Source organism: Rhopilema esculentum, chromosome 10 (assembly GCF_057945365.1).
Source record: "Rhopilema esculentum isolate cy_ngs chromosome 10, ASM5794536v1, whole genome shotgun sequence".
Classification (NCBI taxonomy): Eukaryota; Metazoa; Cnidaria; class Scyphozoa; order Rhizostomeae; family Rhizostomatidae; genus Rhopilema; species Rhopilema esculentum.
Window position 1 is genome coordinate 5364047 of NC_142824.1, and position 19606 is coordinate 5383652.

At 34.9% G+C, this 19606-nt stretch overlaps 1 protein-coding gene across 1 annotated transcript; it reads right to left on the reverse strand.

Annotated features, from left to right (window-relative positions):
* Window positions 1–55: 55 nt before the first annotated feature.
* Window positions 56–19580, reverse strand: LOC135687027 (integrator complex subunit 7). Its single transcript, XM_065203461.2, has 26 exons — window positions 18906–19580; window positions 17176–17305; window positions 16638–16784; window positions 16072–16125; window positions 14873–14956; window positions 13557–13603; window positions 13059–13141; window positions 12729–12845; window positions 11685–11807; window positions 11447–11561; window positions 11119–11220; window positions 10572–10669; window positions 9709–9805; window positions 8798–8943; window positions 8163–8315; window positions 7886–7933; window positions 7249–7404; window positions 6109–6303; window positions 5618–5721; window positions 5257–5325; window positions 4721–4832; window positions 4105–4146; window positions 3507–3605; window positions 2705–2813; window positions 2211–2296; window positions 56–1455 (listed from the first exon to the last, which is right to left on the reverse strand). Exons 1-26 carry the CDS (start codon window positions 19006–19008, stop codon window positions 1228–1230), a joined length of 2847 nt encoding a protein of 948 aa, XP_065059533.2. The 5' UTR covers window positions 19009–19580; the 3' UTR covers window positions 56–1227.
* Window positions 19581–19606: the final 26 nt, after the last annotated feature.

Below are 19606 nucleotides of genomic sequence, written 5' to 3' on the forward strand. Positions count from 1 at the left end.
GCTACTAGAGCTGACAGAAGCCATTTAAGTTCCTTTAGAGGTCGAAAACAAACTATTTAAGCAATATTTTCAATTAAATTTTACCCTTCAACACATAGAGTTTTCCAAGCCTATAGCCTTACTTAAACAAAAATCTGTCACTCTTTTTCTTGCTTTATATGCTATTTCTATGGCTACTACAATCGATTGACGCTAGTCAAGAACCTCTTGAGGTATATTCAGGGATATGTATCACTGAAAATTTTCCTTCATAAACTGAAAATCTATCTTCAAAAACAAGAAATCTGATGAAACTACGGTTTGAAACTTATACAGTAATGGCTGGGGAAACAAATATATTTCAAAGATGATCTGAAACTTTTCTTAAAAGCTTTAAATATTTATCTGACAGGAATAGAAAAAATAATTTTTCAATTAAATTTTGGCATCGGTTTTTGTGTGTTTAAACCAGCCATCATAAAGTGAATACCAATGTTTTCTTCTGTCACATTTTTGAGATAATTTACTTCGTATTTATTCCTAATTAATATCAAATAATTGATTGACTTGTATAGGAATATGGTAAGGTATAATTTTTAACGATATTCAAAATTAGCTAAGCAATTTGATAACGTTAGTCACAAAGCTACTAAAATTTGCACGAAACGAAGTCATTATTATGCATGCTTCATGACACCAGGACGGTGGGTTGCCTCACTTATTTGAAGATTTTCGCTCCCTAATCTTCCCAACAATATTTTCCTATTAAAAATGATTAATGCAACAAGAAAAGCCTTAAGAATATCTGATTGACTCCGGTCAATAGCTTCTAGAGTCATTACATAAATATATCGTGTAGAGGAATCTTACCATTTACATCGACTTTTAAGGTGAATGATAAAATATACTTCGAAGGATTTCACTGCCACGTAGAAATCCTTAGAAATACTGCTTCTTATTGAACCACAATTTGGGAATAATTAAGGGTTTAAAAATGATTATTATAATGAAAAGTCGTTGTTATCATATGGAAATGGTGATCCGAACTATCCCTGAATGTCCCGTGATGAAAGGTATAATGGGTCTTCTATATATATTTTCTTATTCATTTTCCTAGTACTGAGCAGTAAGTCGACGACATGCTAAATTCTTGTTCAGTTAGAGAGCATAAAGAACTTTGTGCAAAGCACAATAGTCTACTTTATCCTAGACATCAGATACATTGCCAATATACAAAGGTCGTTATAACTATGGCTTTATTCCAGAGCGTCGAATGGCACCATGCTCGATAACGTCAACGTAAGTGATAACTTGCGGACCGGTTTCCCATAATGCGCCAGTATCATCTTTGACGCTTGCAACAATGAGCAGCTCATGCTGGCCAGATGTGTTAAACGACAGTAGGAATTGAGAACTGAAGTATTCGTTGTGTGGCTGAACCATGTCTTGCAAAACAAGGCTTGTTGGCAATTTCGGCTACAAAATTGATATACATTTGTCAAGTCTGGAAACAATGCATAATTTATAACCAATCAAGTCAAAAATGTAATTGTTATGAAGTAACTATATTCAGAATAGCCTGTGACAAAATCATTCAAAAATTTCAGGCATTAAGGGAAATTTGAATTAAAAATTTGCAAATTTGAATCATAAAATGCATATCTAGATTAACAAACGATCATGCGACATCAAACAGAATGGTAAAGTGTTTGCTGAATGGATCAAGTGAACACAGCACACTAAAACACTTTCACCACAGCCTTAACCTTTCTAACATGCACTTTCTAAGCCTTTCAGGTGACTTTCTGGTATTCTAGATAGAGATTCAAGAGGAAGCGCCTTCGGTAGATCAAATACAGCATCAGATACCGGAACCATTTGCTGCAGGCTGTAACCATAAATTTCATACGACGCTTCTACAAAACATCAGATGAAGCCAAACACGACGCTGAACTATCAAAACAAGAGCCCAATGCACTGCATCATCTCAGACATGTTCGACTTGGAAATTTCCGTTCATCTTTTCAGAGTAACTGAGAATAAACAGGATGTTATCCATTGGCCTGCAGCAGAAATTCCGATTTCATACTGTCTTGAGGTTTTACTATTTACGACTGATGTTTTTATGCAATTGCACATATTTGCAGTCTTATTTCAATAACCATCTGCAAAAGTAAATTAGCAAGTACTTATGATTTCCCTTCCAGGTATAGAAAGCAGAACAAACTTACCTTGGTGTCAGCAGAACTAGGTTTTGATCCATCAATTGCTTTTACTTTAACCATTATACAAGCAGAATGAATATTTCTGAAGAAATCTGCAAAAAAAATTTTATATGGTATTAACATCGTTTATGACAAGATCATGAAACCGAGTTATAATATATTTTACCCGGTAGAGAACAGTTAACTGATGATCGCAGTAAGCAGGAAGCTCGGAGTTTCAACTGAAGACCGTTTTGATCTATACAACAGCGTAATTAGGCCGAGAGGTGATTTCATATGATTCTTGTTTCGATATGTAGACACAAACAAGTAAACAAGGGCATGTTCAAGAGCTAGCAGGGCCTGAGCGCAATACAACACACATGCTTACGTCAAAGACGTCATTACTGAATCGATCTAGAACATCAAAGAATGTAGGCCCTTACTTTGTTACTAAGAAGTAAGAAAAATCTTGCAATATAACTTGCAATATAATATAATACAATCAATGTGGTATTAACCTGGTTTGCTGCCATTTTCTATTAAGCCTTCTACTTTCAGGGCTAGCTGTGTGTCAACGTTAACCAGCACCGGATCATGAACTGACTTTGACGACGGTGAAACTGCAAGCTATAGAAAAACAAACCATTTTGATTCAGTGCGGACATTTGTAAGTGTATTCTAACTGATGCCACAAAACTGAGACAAATCATTAGTAGTATTATACAATACATTAAGGTTCAAAGCTGGAAAAAAAGAAAAATTAAAAAGAAAGTTTCATCATCACTTGTCTATTCTTCTGGGACTTTCTTTAAGAATTTTTAAAAAGCGTTCTCTTAAAAGATAACACAGTATACTCATGATAGGAAGAGAATCCTGATAATTGAGCATTCATTAACTCGTAATGTTTTGCTTAACCTTGAACCTTTCTCATTAGAGTTTGAAGCTTTTGTTAAAAAGCATAAAATTCGTTAACTCGACTCGAACCACTTTCATCATTCCGTTACACATTACACAAAGTTACACATTCCCTATACATTTAAAATTCATGTTGGTATTGAACTTGAAAAGCAACGTCAAACAGGCAACGAAAACTTTGCAAAGTATTGAAAAGTTTAATTTGCCAAATGAATACAAGCAAATTTTTCAGACAAGTAGTTTCTATACTAGGAACTCTTGAACTTCTGTTGCCAATGAACCAGCTCAGTTCAGTCGTTTAACATTTATTAATGGCGATTCACAGCGACAAAGATATCTTACTAAACAAATAATCTTGCAGCCTATAATATTTGACTACAGACATCAGTAGTTTATTCAATATACCTTGATTGTTGTGAGCTGCAAACTTCTGAAGAAAAATGTAGGGTATGGAATAGGGGTCTCAATCTGGGTGGCGATTGCCTGACATAAACACTGTGTTTGCTAGAAAGTGAAAAAGATCCTGTATACTCCTTTTTGAATGGAGGTATTTGATTTGCAGCGAGATTGGGCTTGCATACAATTGGAAATTAATTCAGACAGACAGTGAAGACGGTAATAAATGCTGTGAAAACCATAAAGCTTCTATTTACCAAACAACATTACTATTTCACTGTACATTAAATTCAAATATTGTCTATAAGATACCAAGAAGCTATGTTTTTCTTCAAGCAGTCCCTTAGATTCTCCGCTCAAAGAGCCGTTTTTCTTAAGCCTGGGATTACGAACTCTGTTTTAGAAATCTTCCAAATAACAGGTCCTTGAAATTGAAATGTTTACCCTTGCCACTGAAATGTCCTCACATCAGTCATCAATTTATCGCGTATTTTCTCGATTAATAAAACAAGTACATAAATAACAGGTTTAATAAAGAGAAAAAAGGATCAGTTAAGAGCTTAACTCTTGTAAATGAATTGAAATGAAAGTAATTCAAATAACTTACTATATGGCATACTGGACTATCCTTAACTTGAGTGGCAAGGCTCTAAAAAGCAAGCATGAAATAATATTTTCTGTAAAAGCTCTGTTTATTATCATACAAAAATATCCTTAATCATTTTCAGTTCAACAACATCTTTTCAAAGAATTATTTCAAGATTGCATTTCGCAAATAAGAATAATGGGTAAAAATGAAACAGCGTGCAAGCATTGTTGAGATTTTAGAATTAACATCACAGCACCACGAGTATGCAGAAGAAAAATACTCAACACGATTAAATTCGAGTTAAAATATCAATGGGAAATACGATACAGAAGAAGCTGCTTCCCTGAGAATCTGTCTTTGGCCTTCCTATATAATTACATTTGTACCGGGAGTAGCATGATCTTGATTTGTACTTTCCCCTATATGCAATATGCCCTTAATGACATACACTCCCCTTCAGCCTAAACTGTGTGCTTTAACAAAAAATTACAAAACTTGATAAAAAAGACTTCCAAAACCAGCTTGCTTCGTTGCTACAAGGGCCTGATTGTAAGTCGCCCCAATGTTTTATTCGAAATAGGAAAACCTCTCGTGAAAGACTAACTGAAAGAGAAAATTCAACAATTTATCTTACCTCAACTATTTCAATTATATTTTGATTCATCGCAGTAAGGGCTTGAATATGCCGATGACTCTCGGAGCTTCGAGATTTTACTAGCGAGTTGCTAAGCTCGGATGACAACACACTGTAGAAAGAAGAGAATCATCATACTCAGTAAAGCCCTACAGTTTCCGAAAAGATAAGAAACATTTGCTATCCTAGTTTACAGCTATTAGAAACTTCGCCGTTTTTAATTATCCCAATGTCAGCATACTAACTACAGTGAACAAGATTCGAGTTCAAAAGACAATTTGTCCATCAAGTCTAAATATCTGTCCTTTGAGAATTCGGATGCTTAGGGAAAATGAATATACTCTTTGGTATGCTTATGTTGTAACTATTTGAGAGGCGCGAAAGGCAACAGAACACTTTGCATTAAACCTGATTTGTATGGCTACCCATTCTTATTTAAGTAACTGAAAAACGACAAATGTAAAAAAAATTTGAAAAGTCAACAGCTAAACCCTATAATCGCTCAATGTTTAAAATCCGTTGAGAAGTCACCCTACCTTCCTTCTCTTCGATTCAGAATCAATATTTCGATGCTGTATACAAGCAAATGGCAACTTTCCTGTAGTCTAAATTCTTATTAAGGAAATTTCCAAGACAGCCAGCAAAAAGGAGGAAATATGAAAAACGCTTGAAGCAAATATATCTAAATATCATCTAGGCATAAATTCTATTGGGTGAAGAGAAATACAAGCATTTTTTGGTCGAAAGCAAGTTAAATAGTTAACAAAGTTATCGTATTGTCTGGACAGCAAAGTGACAGGTATTGTGAATGGAACAAAGAACGCTTCCTTAATGAACACTTAGCTCGGCTCAGGGAACATTTTCCGTGTAGCTCTTTGTCTATAGTGAAAAAGATACGCTTGTATAATTTCCAATGTGGAAGGGTCTGCGTTGAATGACATACGATATAAACTTCCCAGTCCATTAGCAATGGCGGCAAATGACTTCACACAAGACTGAAACTAAAAATGCCTAAGTGTCATTTCATGTAATAAAAACACTTGAAAACATGGAACAGCAGTTACACGAAAATGCAAGATTTTCCAGTTCATTTCGACTTCCATCTTCCTGTGCTAGCCGTTGACTGTTTTTACAGTCTAAGCCAGGCCTGATCCGCTGTCAGGGGCACTCACCATGCTCTGCATTGGATTCTCCCTCAAAACTCATTTTTCAACCAAATTGAGAAGTGTGATTTTAAAGATTTGAAGACTGGATTTACGAGGCACCAATCAAAAAAAGAAAATGTTTCAAATTTCCTCAAGGTATATTATCTAAGAGTATGCTCCAAATTTTTATACATTTAATAACAAAGCATAACATTGATAAACTAGAGCAAACATTATCAATACCTGGGTGCCTAGCCTACTTAGCTGATGGACCTCTTGTCCTGTTGCTAAAGATGCGGCCATTGCAATAGCTGGAGGGGGGCATGTTCTCAAACTGCAGCAACAAATGACCAGCTGCGAGTAGGCATGAAGCATTTCTGCTCGGAGTTTGGCAAATTTGTATTGGAAGTACAAAGCATGGTCCACTGTCACACTAGCCTGTAAGGGCGAAGATCATTCGAAAAATCATTTCTAAATTATAAGCACAATTGCACAAGTAAATAAACGCAAGAAGAAGTCTCAAATTTGCTACTGTCTTTACATGACTCAGCATCCTAATTGTCCTTAATCATTATTATATGATCCTAATCAACAAAATATATTCTTAGACTGTGACCATTGAAATCAAAATATGAAACAAAGGACTACCGCATATAAACAATTGTTGATCTACGAATAAAATAGAAGAGGAAAAGCCAGTGAATAAGAAAGTGGGCTTGGCTTATAAATGGGAACCATGAGCGAATCGTTGGGACTTTCTATAACATTGAAGGCATGTTTAAGTGCAAGTCCCTGAGAATTTATATGTAACAGCTACCGTACTCCAAGGTCGACGGCTTCATGCATAAAATAATAGTTACATTTAAATATCACATGATACTAAAAGACGAAAATATCACGAAGAATTGATCAGTCAGTTAGAAGAGCAAATAAAAAAAACTCCCTAAAAATTGAATTATCACAAAAACTCAAACATTCACAAAAGCATTAACTTTCTGAAGCACATTCACATTAACTAGATCGGTTTGTCAAATAAAAAGAAAACCTAAAATAAATGAGGATATAAAATGTGTTCTGGTTCCAGTAATTAATGCTAAGGCTCCGTTCACACTTCACCGGATCCATTTCGTATCGGATTAATTCTATACCAGATATGTATCCCATTCACACGGCAACGTTTGTTGAGAGCAAGAAACGGCTATTGAGAGCCAGGCTTTTGCACAGCGCGGAACGTAGTCTCCCCGTGTGTGAACAGTAGATAAATCTGGAACTGGTATCGTGTGAATAGCTGATACATTTGTATCGAGGGGGTCAGCGAATCCGATATCAAGGGGTCCGGTATAGCGTTAGCGGGGCTTTAGAGAAGGAAAAAGACAACATCACCTTTAGGTCAACCAGACCCTCTTGATATAGGTTATAGGCTTCAGTGAGTTGCTCGAGTGTTTTAGCTTGAGTTGAGCAAGGCGTCATCAGGGTGTACTCAGCTCTCATGATATTAGCCAAAGCTTTCATCCACATATAGTTGCTTTCTGATGATAGCTAAGGATCGTTGAAAAGTAGAATTTACATAAACGATCTAAACAGGTTACTGTTTACAGAAAAGGAGGCGAATGAAATGAAATGGATGCATGTAAACCTCCTTCCAATCAAAACTATAAAGGAACAAAATCTGACAATAATTTTTTCACATAGTACCAATTACAGAAGCTTGACCTAACACAAGAAGCTGGAATTCAATTAGCCTTAAATCAACTATGCAGTTGAAAACCATTCATTGCGTCTTAACAATTCTCTTCTACCCTAAGAGCAACAACAAGAATTATTATGTATAAAACAAGGCAGTTCAAGCTAAAATGGATAACAGCTTATATTTCCAGCTTTGACAAGCTTTACGTTTTGTTGTTGGATGCGCCTGTCTAATGTGCCTGTAACAAAATAATAGGATATAAGAGATATGTACGGTTGTAGCATAATTTTAAAGTTCAAATGCCTTAAACAAACTTATTTTCACACTGCTTACCTTACTGACTAGCGAATCGAACATGTTTGATGCCAGAAGGGGAAAACCCTGCAACAAGAAAAAAGGTAGTTGTCAAACTAACTTACCAAAACAAAAGACTGTCAAACATTAAAGGACTTCATAACCATATTAGCACAATCCGTAAACGGTAAGGAAAAATCCATTGTCAGAAAAGAAAAAATTTCAACTTACATGAACTTTCTGTGTCTACGAGAGTGACTCGTGTGTACAACTATGATAATTAAAGCGAATAAAAAAAAATAAAACATGTTCTTACCAGACGAGCAGCTTGTCTTCCAATTCGATAACAGGTCCACAAATTGCTTTCTTTTACATCTTTTAACTTGAGGATTACATCATTTTGTAGCGCAACACAAGCTGCTTTGTCACTTCCAAACCCAGCTTGAAGTAGCAGGGTAACCAATGCAACCTTGAGGAAAATGTCAGATCAATACACGTTAGATCTTGGGGAAATATACAATAAATGCGAGGCATACTTTATAAAACGCATGAAATTCTACTTTTGAAGATGTTTTCAGTGCTACAACAAAGTTTGGTCATATGGATCTGCATGGCACCCCGGGCTGCTTTTAACACGGAATTGCTTAGGAAATTTGTATACTCTATACTTGAAGCGTTTCTGATAAAAACAATGGATAAAGCAAACAAAATCGATGCAATATTCCAAAACTAACAAGCAATAATCTTTTCACAACTCTGTTTAGTTTGCTGCGAAAATAATGCTGCATTATGGTTTATTTCAAAAACCAAAGTAGCGACCTACAATCAAGTTGTGCAATTTTCTGAATATGCGAAACATTTTAAAGAGGATAAAAAATTTGCATGCCAAAATTTCTCCAAAATGATAAAGGTATAAGCGTTCCTGATAAAATAAAACTGATTGTGTCTCACCAATATCTTATCATCACTTGATGTTTTCATTTCTTTGACAGCTTCACTGATGTATTCTAAAAGTTTTGCACGGTGTTTTTGCAGATCAACTGAAGAGGAGGTGCCCGTTCTAACCAAGCAATGACATATTTCAAGAAAACAGTCACCTAAAAGGAAATATTTTAGAGGCATAAAAGTCTTTGTGAGATATAATGAAACATAAAAAGAGGAAAGCAGTTTACTTCTAGAAAAGAACATTGGGAAATATTACACTTAATAATTATAGCTTTATGAGGCCTTGTTTTAAATGTTAATGGACATACAACAAATAACCCGCTTGAAGAACCAAAAATAATGTAGACAGGACTGGATTCAGGAACGCATTCAGGATAAGAATTGCGATCGCAATTCTGAAAGACATGTCCTATAAAAACCAATCGCAATTCTTAAAAAAAAGGAAAATAGCACCAGGTATCAAATGGCAACAGAACTGCCGATGATTATGGCAGGAGCTTTCTGTTGTGGACGATTAACAATCTTGAACTAATATATCTGTATATATTTTACTTAGCAAAAACTTTCACTTGGTTACCCTACGATGCTTTGAATTCTGGGGTCCTACCTTGAACTGAGTGTAATAACAACTCAATCAAGGGGGCTCTCGTGAACATTTCTAAGAAACAATACTGTAGAAAAGGCCTCAGTCCAGCTGTTTGTGAACCAAAGGCGCGACCTTCAGAGACAAAAGCGAATAATCGGAGCGGAACCATACAATTCAAATATGAAAATGCAATCGAATTGGCAAAATGTTTCTTTTCAGAAGAGCTTATTTTTGACCTTACAGAGGGTTGCCGCGTGCCGACAGTAGCAACTTGCGCATTAACCATGATTGATTTTCAACTTTAATCATTTAAGATAGTAATTAGACATACCTGTGACACCAGATAACATTTCTATCAAAAAAAGTGTGAGGCTGCTTTTTAAATTTGATGACACCATCGTTACTGAAGCGATCGATCGTAAACATCGCTAAAATACAGGAAAATACAAAGAACTTGATTTGACGACAGGATATCACACTTGACAACAGTATATCGATAAGCAAAATAATAAATTAATAATGGCAGAGAAGACTCGTTAAAATCAACATACGTGTATTTTGACTAAAAGATAGAAATACAGCTGTTCTTTGTTGAAGCTCTTTTTCAACATTTTCAACATTGCTTTGCTTCTTATGTCAATCGCTTGTGTGAGCTTTTTGGCTGACAAGCTCAAATTGGCTTGGTTCTGGAACAGTGTGAATACGTGGAGCTTTACGGTACATTGATTTTCTTTCAAAAGGGCAAAGGATGTACAAAGAAAAATCCACAAAGAGAGTCTAATGGTGATATGTCACAATGCCAAATGGGACAGGATACAATAGGCAGTATCACCCCTCCCCCCCACACTGTGACAGGGATTAGATTTCCTCTAAAACCCTTGTCACTTCGAGTAGTCAACGAATTGGTTCGATAGTGAACACAGAAAGCGAGCGACTCGTGTTGAGGTTAATCACTGACTCAATTACAAAACAAAAGACTAAGTGTTATATACAAACGAAAGCGAGGTTAGCATAATAGTTAAGTATGTTAATCAATGACATATAATCCTACTACAACACATATGAATTTCGTTCCGACGACAACGGATCTCATAAGTTAAATTTGTTGTTTGCAAAATTCGATCACTGAGGATAACATCTGAGGATGTGGTCGCTTGACAATTATCAGAGTTGCTAAACGAGAAAGATACCAACCTTGAGAGAAGTCATTGAGTTTTCAGCTAAGCAAAGTGCGGTTAACAGCTGTAGATCGTTTTCAAGTTTTGTGAGTTGGTCTGAAGGCAAATTGATTCCTTTTTGAAAAATAAAAAAGTGTTAAATCATCAACATCATAATCATCATCATCATCGCATCTACATTTTACATTCAGCGATACAAACGACTACGCATGATTTTTAGCTATCAGTTTTAGATAGCTATAAAAGACTTTGGAGCTACTTTTTGTGACATATCATGAGACAGGCTGTTCCACATTGAAATCATCAGAAAACTTCACAACATCAACTCATTCGAACCTTCAAAATAAAACTCCTCTGAAATATTGGCATGGAACATCTAACAAGTTTCATTAACGTCCAATAAAGACGCTTTATTAGAAAACTTGATGGATAAGATGCGACAATAAAGTTACTTCCAAAATATTATAAAATCATAGCTTGTATTGATAACTTCTACCAAATCTCTTTTCTTCTGCGGGTAACACGCCCAGCTTAAACATTAATCCTAAATTTTAAAAGCTTACCTTCCTTGCTTTTGCAAACTAGTATGTTAGTTCTGATGGCTGCAGCCAGTGTCGCACAATCGATATTAAAAGAGTCGGATAAATGTTCTTGTATCTCAATAGCTGTAAGAAAAGTTGGACAATTTCAAGGATTGCTTGTGTCAACTGATAGTCAATGCGGAAATAACAAAGCTGGTTTAAAAACTAGTCATTGGAACTTGATCAACAAAATCAAAAGTCATAGCATTTCTAGGGTATTCGGTAGCAATATTCAGAAAGTTGAGGCAGGAAAATAAGGTGCACCATAATTTCAACTGGTCAACACACTTGGCAAAAATTTGATAGATACCTTTCTTACTAAAGCATTTGGTTTTTCCAACAGATTTTGATAAACAGCAAAGGACGTCTAATGCGGCCAGTTTCAATTTGTCTGACAAAGCATCCACTGCAAAATTACTCATTTCCTGTAATAAAATGGTTCGAACAACGAATATTGGTAAAAAGTCCGGTGTAATTCACTTGAGAAGAGTCTTGAAAAATTCATCACGAAAAAACGAAAAATGTTCTCCTAAGTTTTCGTCATTTACCTCAACGTGTTCCTCAGTCCAGAGGTGTGGCCCTTTCACTGCCAGATCTCTTAAATTGCGAAGTGCACCGAACTTAACTTGATTTCTCGGATCACATTTTGCATAACGAATTAGAATGTCAACCTAAAAGAAAAACCATACAAATCAAAACAGGCAGCATGATTTTTTGAGTGAAGAGCAATTGCATTTTATTGATGATGCCATGTAAGACGGTGGTCGGTCGTAAAAACTCTAATATCTAATATAAATATCTACTTTATATAATTCACATAAATTTTAAAAGGGGAAATCAATTTGAAGATGTTCCTGCATAATTGACTGACTCAGATCAAGATGATAAATCTTGCTATTATCAATCATAAAATATTCATGCTTCTATAATAGAAATAGAAATATACCATCAGAAGAGAATCAATAATAAACTACAATCAGTAAGCAAATGCTATTTCGAGAACTTTCAATTTCTGCTTGACCAATCTGGTTTATATCCATCAGCAAGTTACCCTTCTTTCTAATGATACTTATAACCTTCTTTCTGTCTTGCATTACGAAGCTTCATTCGTAAATTCTGTTTTACTGAATTTTACTGGCTCAATCAATACCACCATAAGATTATCCATAAAAAAACTAATGCCAGTTTTCAACTTTTGCGTGAATTTAATCGATAATTTACTTTTGTATAATAAGGTATTGAATAAGATTTCTGTTTCTCTACCCTAAAAAGTCGACTCTCAATCAGCAAATTGCACATGAACCGAAAATGTAGTCCTGGGGCTATGCAGGCAGGTTTTATACTGTTAAGCATTTTCACAGCTTTCTATGAAGAGGAATTTCAAAAGCATCTTTGATTGGGAGTAGAAACAGATAGATCGTGGATTTTAACGGATACGAGGCCTGCAAATTTGCCTGAAACAGCACAAAACTATATCTCCCTGGCTTTTTAAAAATGCGTCATTCAAAAAAGAGAAGCGTCAAGTACAATCTGCATTCAATCGAGCATTTTTGGTTTTATCAGATGTTTGCTTGTATATAAAAGAAACATACCTGACTTGGAATGTTGATAAATGTTGTCATGGCCAATTGCGTGAGTGTTTGTAATGTAACCAATACAAAGTCGGTCGCTGGATAAGCCTTAAGAAGGGAGAGACAAAGCTCTTGCACCTGGTAAAAAAAATTATAAGCAACATCTCAGACATTTTAACTGCAGAAGTGAAAAATTGTATCCTTGCAAGAATGTGCTTCATAAATTTATTGATATAAAAAATGCAGGAATTCTATCCCTTAGAATACTCAGGCCTAAAATAATTGAAAAAGTAAGAAAAATTTTCTTTTCTAATGAACTTATAACAAGAAGCTTTGTATTTGCAGGCTTACCTCATCAGCCGCTTTGAGGTCACGATTCATAAACTGGAAAGCTGGTATCAACTTTAGTTTCATCTCAATAGGTGTTGATAAACCTTGGGAAAAGGAGTCAACAGTAATTATATTGTAATAATTTAAGCACTACGAAATACGTCTAAATATGAAAAATTGGTCAAAATCAAGCTGACGATGGCCATATGAGCACTCTTTACCCATCAAGTCACTGTTATTTGGTCTTGGTTCAAAAACTTATATACCTGGCAAAAACAACAGTAATCCATTAGCGAAACTTAGTTCTACTTCTTGCTATGGTCAAATCAACTTGCAACAGATTAACCAGATTTTGCACCTGTACAGGTCTTTCATTGTGTTTTTCAGGTTATGTGGTCAGAAGCGAAGAACTTAAAAAAGATTTTATAAACTCATACTTTTGCACTTTATTGTCAAGATAGCCAAAAATTTCGCTGATGCGCCGAGGTGAAGCAATTAGAAAGATAAACAGTAAATCACCTTCAATCATTTCAGCAATTTTATGAAAGATCCCTTCAGCAAACTGCCTGAAATAAGAAAAAAGTTTCTTTATGGCGAAACGGTAAGCTGTGTTAATAAGTGAGCTAATTTTTAAAACCTAGGTTTAAAACATGGAAATGATGAAAGTGATTATTTTAGAAAATAGGATGTTATCAAATTGTCGCTGGATGTTATCAAATTATCAAATTCGATAGGATGTTATCAAATTGTATCAAATTGCCCTGAATAATTAATCTTTTTAATTTACTAGATGTAGAAGAATTTTCAAACGAAAATCCGAATTAGAGTTTAGGTGCAGAAGAACGGCATAAATTGACCCATCCCTCTAATATTATTAAAACTGTTATCAATAGTAGGCTGCTAAAAGTATTTCATTTACAGCTAATTAAGGCCTACAAGCAACAAATATATATTTATTAAAAGACCTATCTACAAAATACCATTAAAAAGATTTGAATGTAATATGAAAGTAGTATATGTGCATAGGTTATTCTGTATCCAGTTTGATTATCTTGTACTGCAGTTAATATCATCAAGCATTTCTTCTTAAATCAAGGTTTAATCAATGCTGAGATCCTATATTCTGTTCATGTTATCAATAAGATAGAAATACTACAGTCAAATGATTATCAAGATGTTCTTCATTATCATGAAATATCTAGAAAACTCAAGGGGTAGGTAGAGAGGGCAGTGGGCCTGGGGCCCAGGCTCCCAAATATTCTACAGGGTTCCTGAACCAAAACGTTTGCAAATCAAGGAAAAAAGATTCGTAGTGTATTAATTGCAATTTGCAGATGTACTGAGTTTGACAATTAGTTCATGTTGCCTCTTAACCCTCTCTCCCATGACTGTGTTTGTTTGTACATGTTTGTATTACCTCTGTGCATTATTTTTTACATATTCATTTCTAGATGTTTATAAATAAATTTGCCACCCACCCCCCCCCCAAATTTCAAAATCCTAACTATACCCTTTAAAGGAAAATTCGGTGATGATAACCAAAAGTGAGATGCAAAGAAGAGAGCTGGAGATGTGACAATGAGTGGAACAGTTAACAAGAGATCGCATAGCAGGTAGAATTCAATAGTCACTCTTTTAGTGTTGTTTTGATCTACCTTGATAAACATTATGCAATATCATTACAAGCAAAGAGATTATGAGGGATAACCTCTATAGATAAAAAACCAGGTAATTAAACAGTGCTCTGACATATGCTGTTGAAATTATCAAAATAAAGTTTCAATCATTGGTATCAATGTGTTGATCAATGGTAGAAATAAAAATAACACAAGTACCTTGATTGCTTACAGAAAGCCTTTGTTGCAAATATAGCAGCTTCTACTTCTACTTGATCATGGGAATCCAGGGAGTTTCTTATGCTGTTAAAAACATAAAATAAAATATTTACGGTTATAAAGATAAGCACATGGGGGCTTATTCGAGGGGGGGGGGGCTTTTTCGAGCATGGAGGCTTATTTGAGGATTTACGGTATAAAGATTTTGTTTTTCTTCAAGTAGAAATGCATTGCAGCTAACATTGCATGCTCTACAAATCTGAAAAAAGATATACTATTTAGGCAAGGAAAACAAAAACTGTGGTGGAAAAATTCAAAAAATGCCAGTGATTAAAACACAAACAAAATTTAGAGGTTTGGAACTTTTCATTAAAGCTTTCATCAAAATCTGTTTATCTAGTTTTTATGAGCAAATGAATAGAAACTGAAAGCAAAAAACTACTGAAAATAACTAGATTCAAATTGAAACCATTCTAAACTCGGCACCATTATGAATTATTATTCAAAAATATAAACACAATGAAAGCTATTTCATGTATCTCACTGGCCAGATATGCATAATCCATTAAGATAATGCACAAAAGATAATGGTGGGTCATTTTTCATTAAATCAATAGTCGCCAAAATCTAGATTCAAAGCATAGCAAAGTCCAAAGAGTAGCCTGTAGGGGGGAAGCGAAATCCACAAATCTGCTACTTTTTATGTCATAAATGGCAAATCCGCTTCTTTTGCTAAATTAGCGACCAGAAATGAAAATTTTGTGCACAACGCTTAAAAATTTGATGACAAAAATGTCTGTGTTTGGATTTGTTCACTGAAATGCCATAAAGCCTTGAAAAGGTAAACATTTAAAATTTTATATCGGAAAATTAGTTATACCAGGTTTCATAACATCGGGATTCCCCTGTAGATTTGTCCTATGATTTTTTCAAAATTTTCTCTGCGATCCTGACAAGGTGTTAAGCCTTTTTAAAGTGGCAAGAAGTAATAGTACCAAGGAAAGATAAACATTTAAACCTGTCTCAAAAGCCAACAAAACCAATCAGAATTTTGTTTTCAAAATAAAAATTTTGCTCTCAAAATAAAAGAAGGCATGTGATATTCTGCAGTCCTCGAAACCAGTAGGCGTCCGCCAGGACATGTGCATGCGATCACATGCCTTTCCAACAAAAGCCTGTATACATAGATGTTTATATACCTGTAATGGATGTTCTTCCTATCTGAAATGATACTTGATATGCTCCCAAAGACCCTATAAATAAGAGAAATCAGCATTATCACTCAATAATTTAAATACAAGATTTTCTAAATGTAGCATCTATGTGGATGACAGAATCACATTGTCACCAGTTCAGTTGACATATTTCAAATTAGTTCATTGACTTTAAATTTTGCTACACAATGCTAAGCAAAAAAAGCAAGATACAATAAAATATAACAATATTACCAAAAATCCTCAAATATTTATGAAAATAATGCAATAGACAATGTTTTCAGCTTCGTGTATATATATATTCAGATTTTAGTTATATGCCTAGACCCCAACAACTTTTAGTTAAAATATTTTGAGACAATGACAGTTTTGATAATCATGTCTGCTGATTTGTTGGGCATGTATATAAATTTACTGAATTAGTTATGAATCATTTGCATGAAAATTTAGTTTTCATTTTATTGAACTTTACATAGCATTGCTCATTCTTCAAATGAAAAATTGATATGAAGAAAAAAAGAAACTGGTGTAGATCATAAATGCTATATCACCTGAGTGTAATTGCCCTTGCAACTGGATCATTTGCATGAATCACTGTATAAAGTCTTCGGACAATCTCATCAACATTTAATATCTTGTCAAGATGTTTCACACTTTCTTGAATTACTTTCAATACACAGAGTTTCAAGAAATTGGTCCTACAAAGAAATAGTCAATATGATGAAATAAATAATGCAAAAACATATTTGCATTAAATCACGTGAAAAAGTAGAATTTTAAGGACCTTTCAACATGGAAATATACTTCAAAATAGTGCAATTTGCATCTAAGTAAGAAAGAATCAAAAGTTTTTTGTCTACATTTGGGTCTTAAAAATACTGACCTCTCAAAAAGCTCCACTTTAGAAGGGAGTGAAAAAATTTAATATATGCAAGATAAAGAATAAAAAGCCAACATATGTACTCACAACTAATCAGTTTTTAAGAAATACATTCTTTGACATTTATATTATTAGCAAGAGAGAGTGAGGTTCAAAACAACAGCATAACCCAAAAAAAGTCCAAACCTTACTAATAAGCCTCAACTTACCCTCCTCTGAACACATCTGCTAATTTGAGAAAGGCAGAGTTGACCAATATAGGAAAAGGGTATTTAGCAAATAATGCTGGAAATCTAACAATGGCTTCACACTGCTCTTCAACCTTTCCAGACCTCAGACCTAAGGGGTAATCAAATTGAGCAGCAATCAAATTAAGGTAGATTATAGCAATAAGAGCAATGTTACCAATTTTGCCTTCTCCAAATGTGATCCAGCCGAACTAATCTAATATTATTACTTTCGATTTTCAGAAAGATGCTATGTTATACCTTGTAACCACAAAACTAAATACCTGTCTCTAAAGAGATATTCCCTTTAAAGATTGGATTTGATTATATTAGATAGGATTTTAGGAGATAATACGAGAGAAGAACAAAATTATGTGATCATGCCACTCAGATTAATTTGAAATAATTTTTACGTTAGAAATGCTGGGCACAATTTTGTTACTTTTTTTTAAATTCCATTTTAAAATGGAGTTCATAGCTTTATGAGGTCTCATAGACCTTGAAGCTCTGGGGCAATCTGCCCAACTTGCCCCCTCTAGATGGCCTAGATTGTATCACTGTCATTGATAATTCCAATGTACTAAAATCCATAGAAACATAAATAAGCACACATTCAAACAATCCCCTTGTTTTTTGTAAATGATAAATTTAGTCAGTTAATCATAGTTTCTAAAAAAATTGAACACTCCAATAACAGGCTGAACACCCTTCAAAACATATCAAAATTGGCATATCATTCGAAATTGGGGCAGGAAAGGGCCTGATAAGTCTAATACTGTTGGTGTTGTTACAACCAACTGATGTTTTGCCCACCTGAAGTGTGAACGGGGGTTTATACATGCGGAGCAAATTCGATTTTGACTCACTTTGTGCATTCAAGCAATTTTCCGTTGTGTTGAAAATCTTTCACATCCAGTGACAATGAATGTTGTTTAGATTTGTTTAAACAGAGATATTCCATTATTAAAAATATGACATATCACTTGACTACCTTTTGTCATGTAGACATTTATTCATTCCATCTGATAATTTGCCCGAATGGTCATGGCATAGAATAGAAATGAACTATTCTGTGGTCATGGTATGCTAATATAGCTAGCCCCCAAGCTTATGCTAAGTTGTCGATTAAAGCAATTACCCTATATTAGCATACCATGACATAAGCTATATTATCATACTTGGGTGTTCTTGAGGTGTTCAGCCTGTTCTTGGAGTGTTGAGTCTCTTAGAAACGACGGCCAGTTAATTTATCCTGACGCAAGGGTTAGGTAGCATCATATATTGCTGGCTCTTAAACAGGATTTAAAATGACTCACAACAAAAACAAAAATAAATCAAAACCAAGCCTTTCAGTTTGAGGTCCTGAGGCACCTAGTCTGTATGTGCCTAGGTGCGTCAAGGAGCGAATTTTCTAATTTTCGAATTTTCCCAAATCAATGGCCTTAGCCTGTTGCCACTTGCATTTTGGAAAGATTATTTTTTAATTAGAAACCTTGTTCTCTTGTTCCAGGAATCGTTTTTGAATTAAAGTATTCACCATTTAGGGAATTACATGACAAAATAAGCATGTTAAACAATGGAAACTGTCTGTGCTGGTTGAGTGTGATGAAAGAACCACTCTGAATCTCGAAAGCATTGACTGAGTAAAGATGTTCTCCAATTTGATTTACCTTCGTGAAGAAATAGTTAAATCAATTTTGGTACTTTTTTACCTTTCTCCAGTTCCCAGAGTGCTGTATTTGCGTCCTGCGTCTGATCTTGGCTACTTTTCAACATCACGAACTCTGGAACAGGACTACTTCTTCCTCCCGCCATTTTTGCTAGCTTAGGCCGGGGGCACAGCGAAAACACGGAACAGAAGCAGCCAACGTGCTTTTTGCTGCTGCTGTTGCTATATAATAACAAGGAGTCTACTCTGGGCCTGCGTGCAGACTCTGATATTGAAAAGGGGAAAAAAGGAGTTTAGTTTTCAATTTTTGAACAGTGTCTGTACACAGGCTACGGAATACTGGTAAGAAAAGAGTAAAAATATGATAAAAGTAAAGAAACTGTGCAAAACTCTCTCTCTTGTTGACTAGGGTCAAAATTGCGCAAATGATCCCTTGTATGTCAGGGTGAAATATTAGTTAATTTAAACGATATATTCACGTTTTTATAACACATTCCTCGTGGCATTGGTCAAATGTTTTGCATTGTTCCTGCTTATCATTTGATTCCAATAATTCATCGCAAGGTTCCGAGAAAAAGGCGCGCCCCTTTGTTTTAGCGGTAATTCAAGCATCTTTTTGCCTCCGAATTTCAAGATACCAACTAAAAATAGGACAGAATTATTCATTATTAAGCGAAGGCTTTAAATGATTTTTGAGCGAGCTTCAGATAATTTTTAAAAATCTTTCGACGTTTAATTGCACAT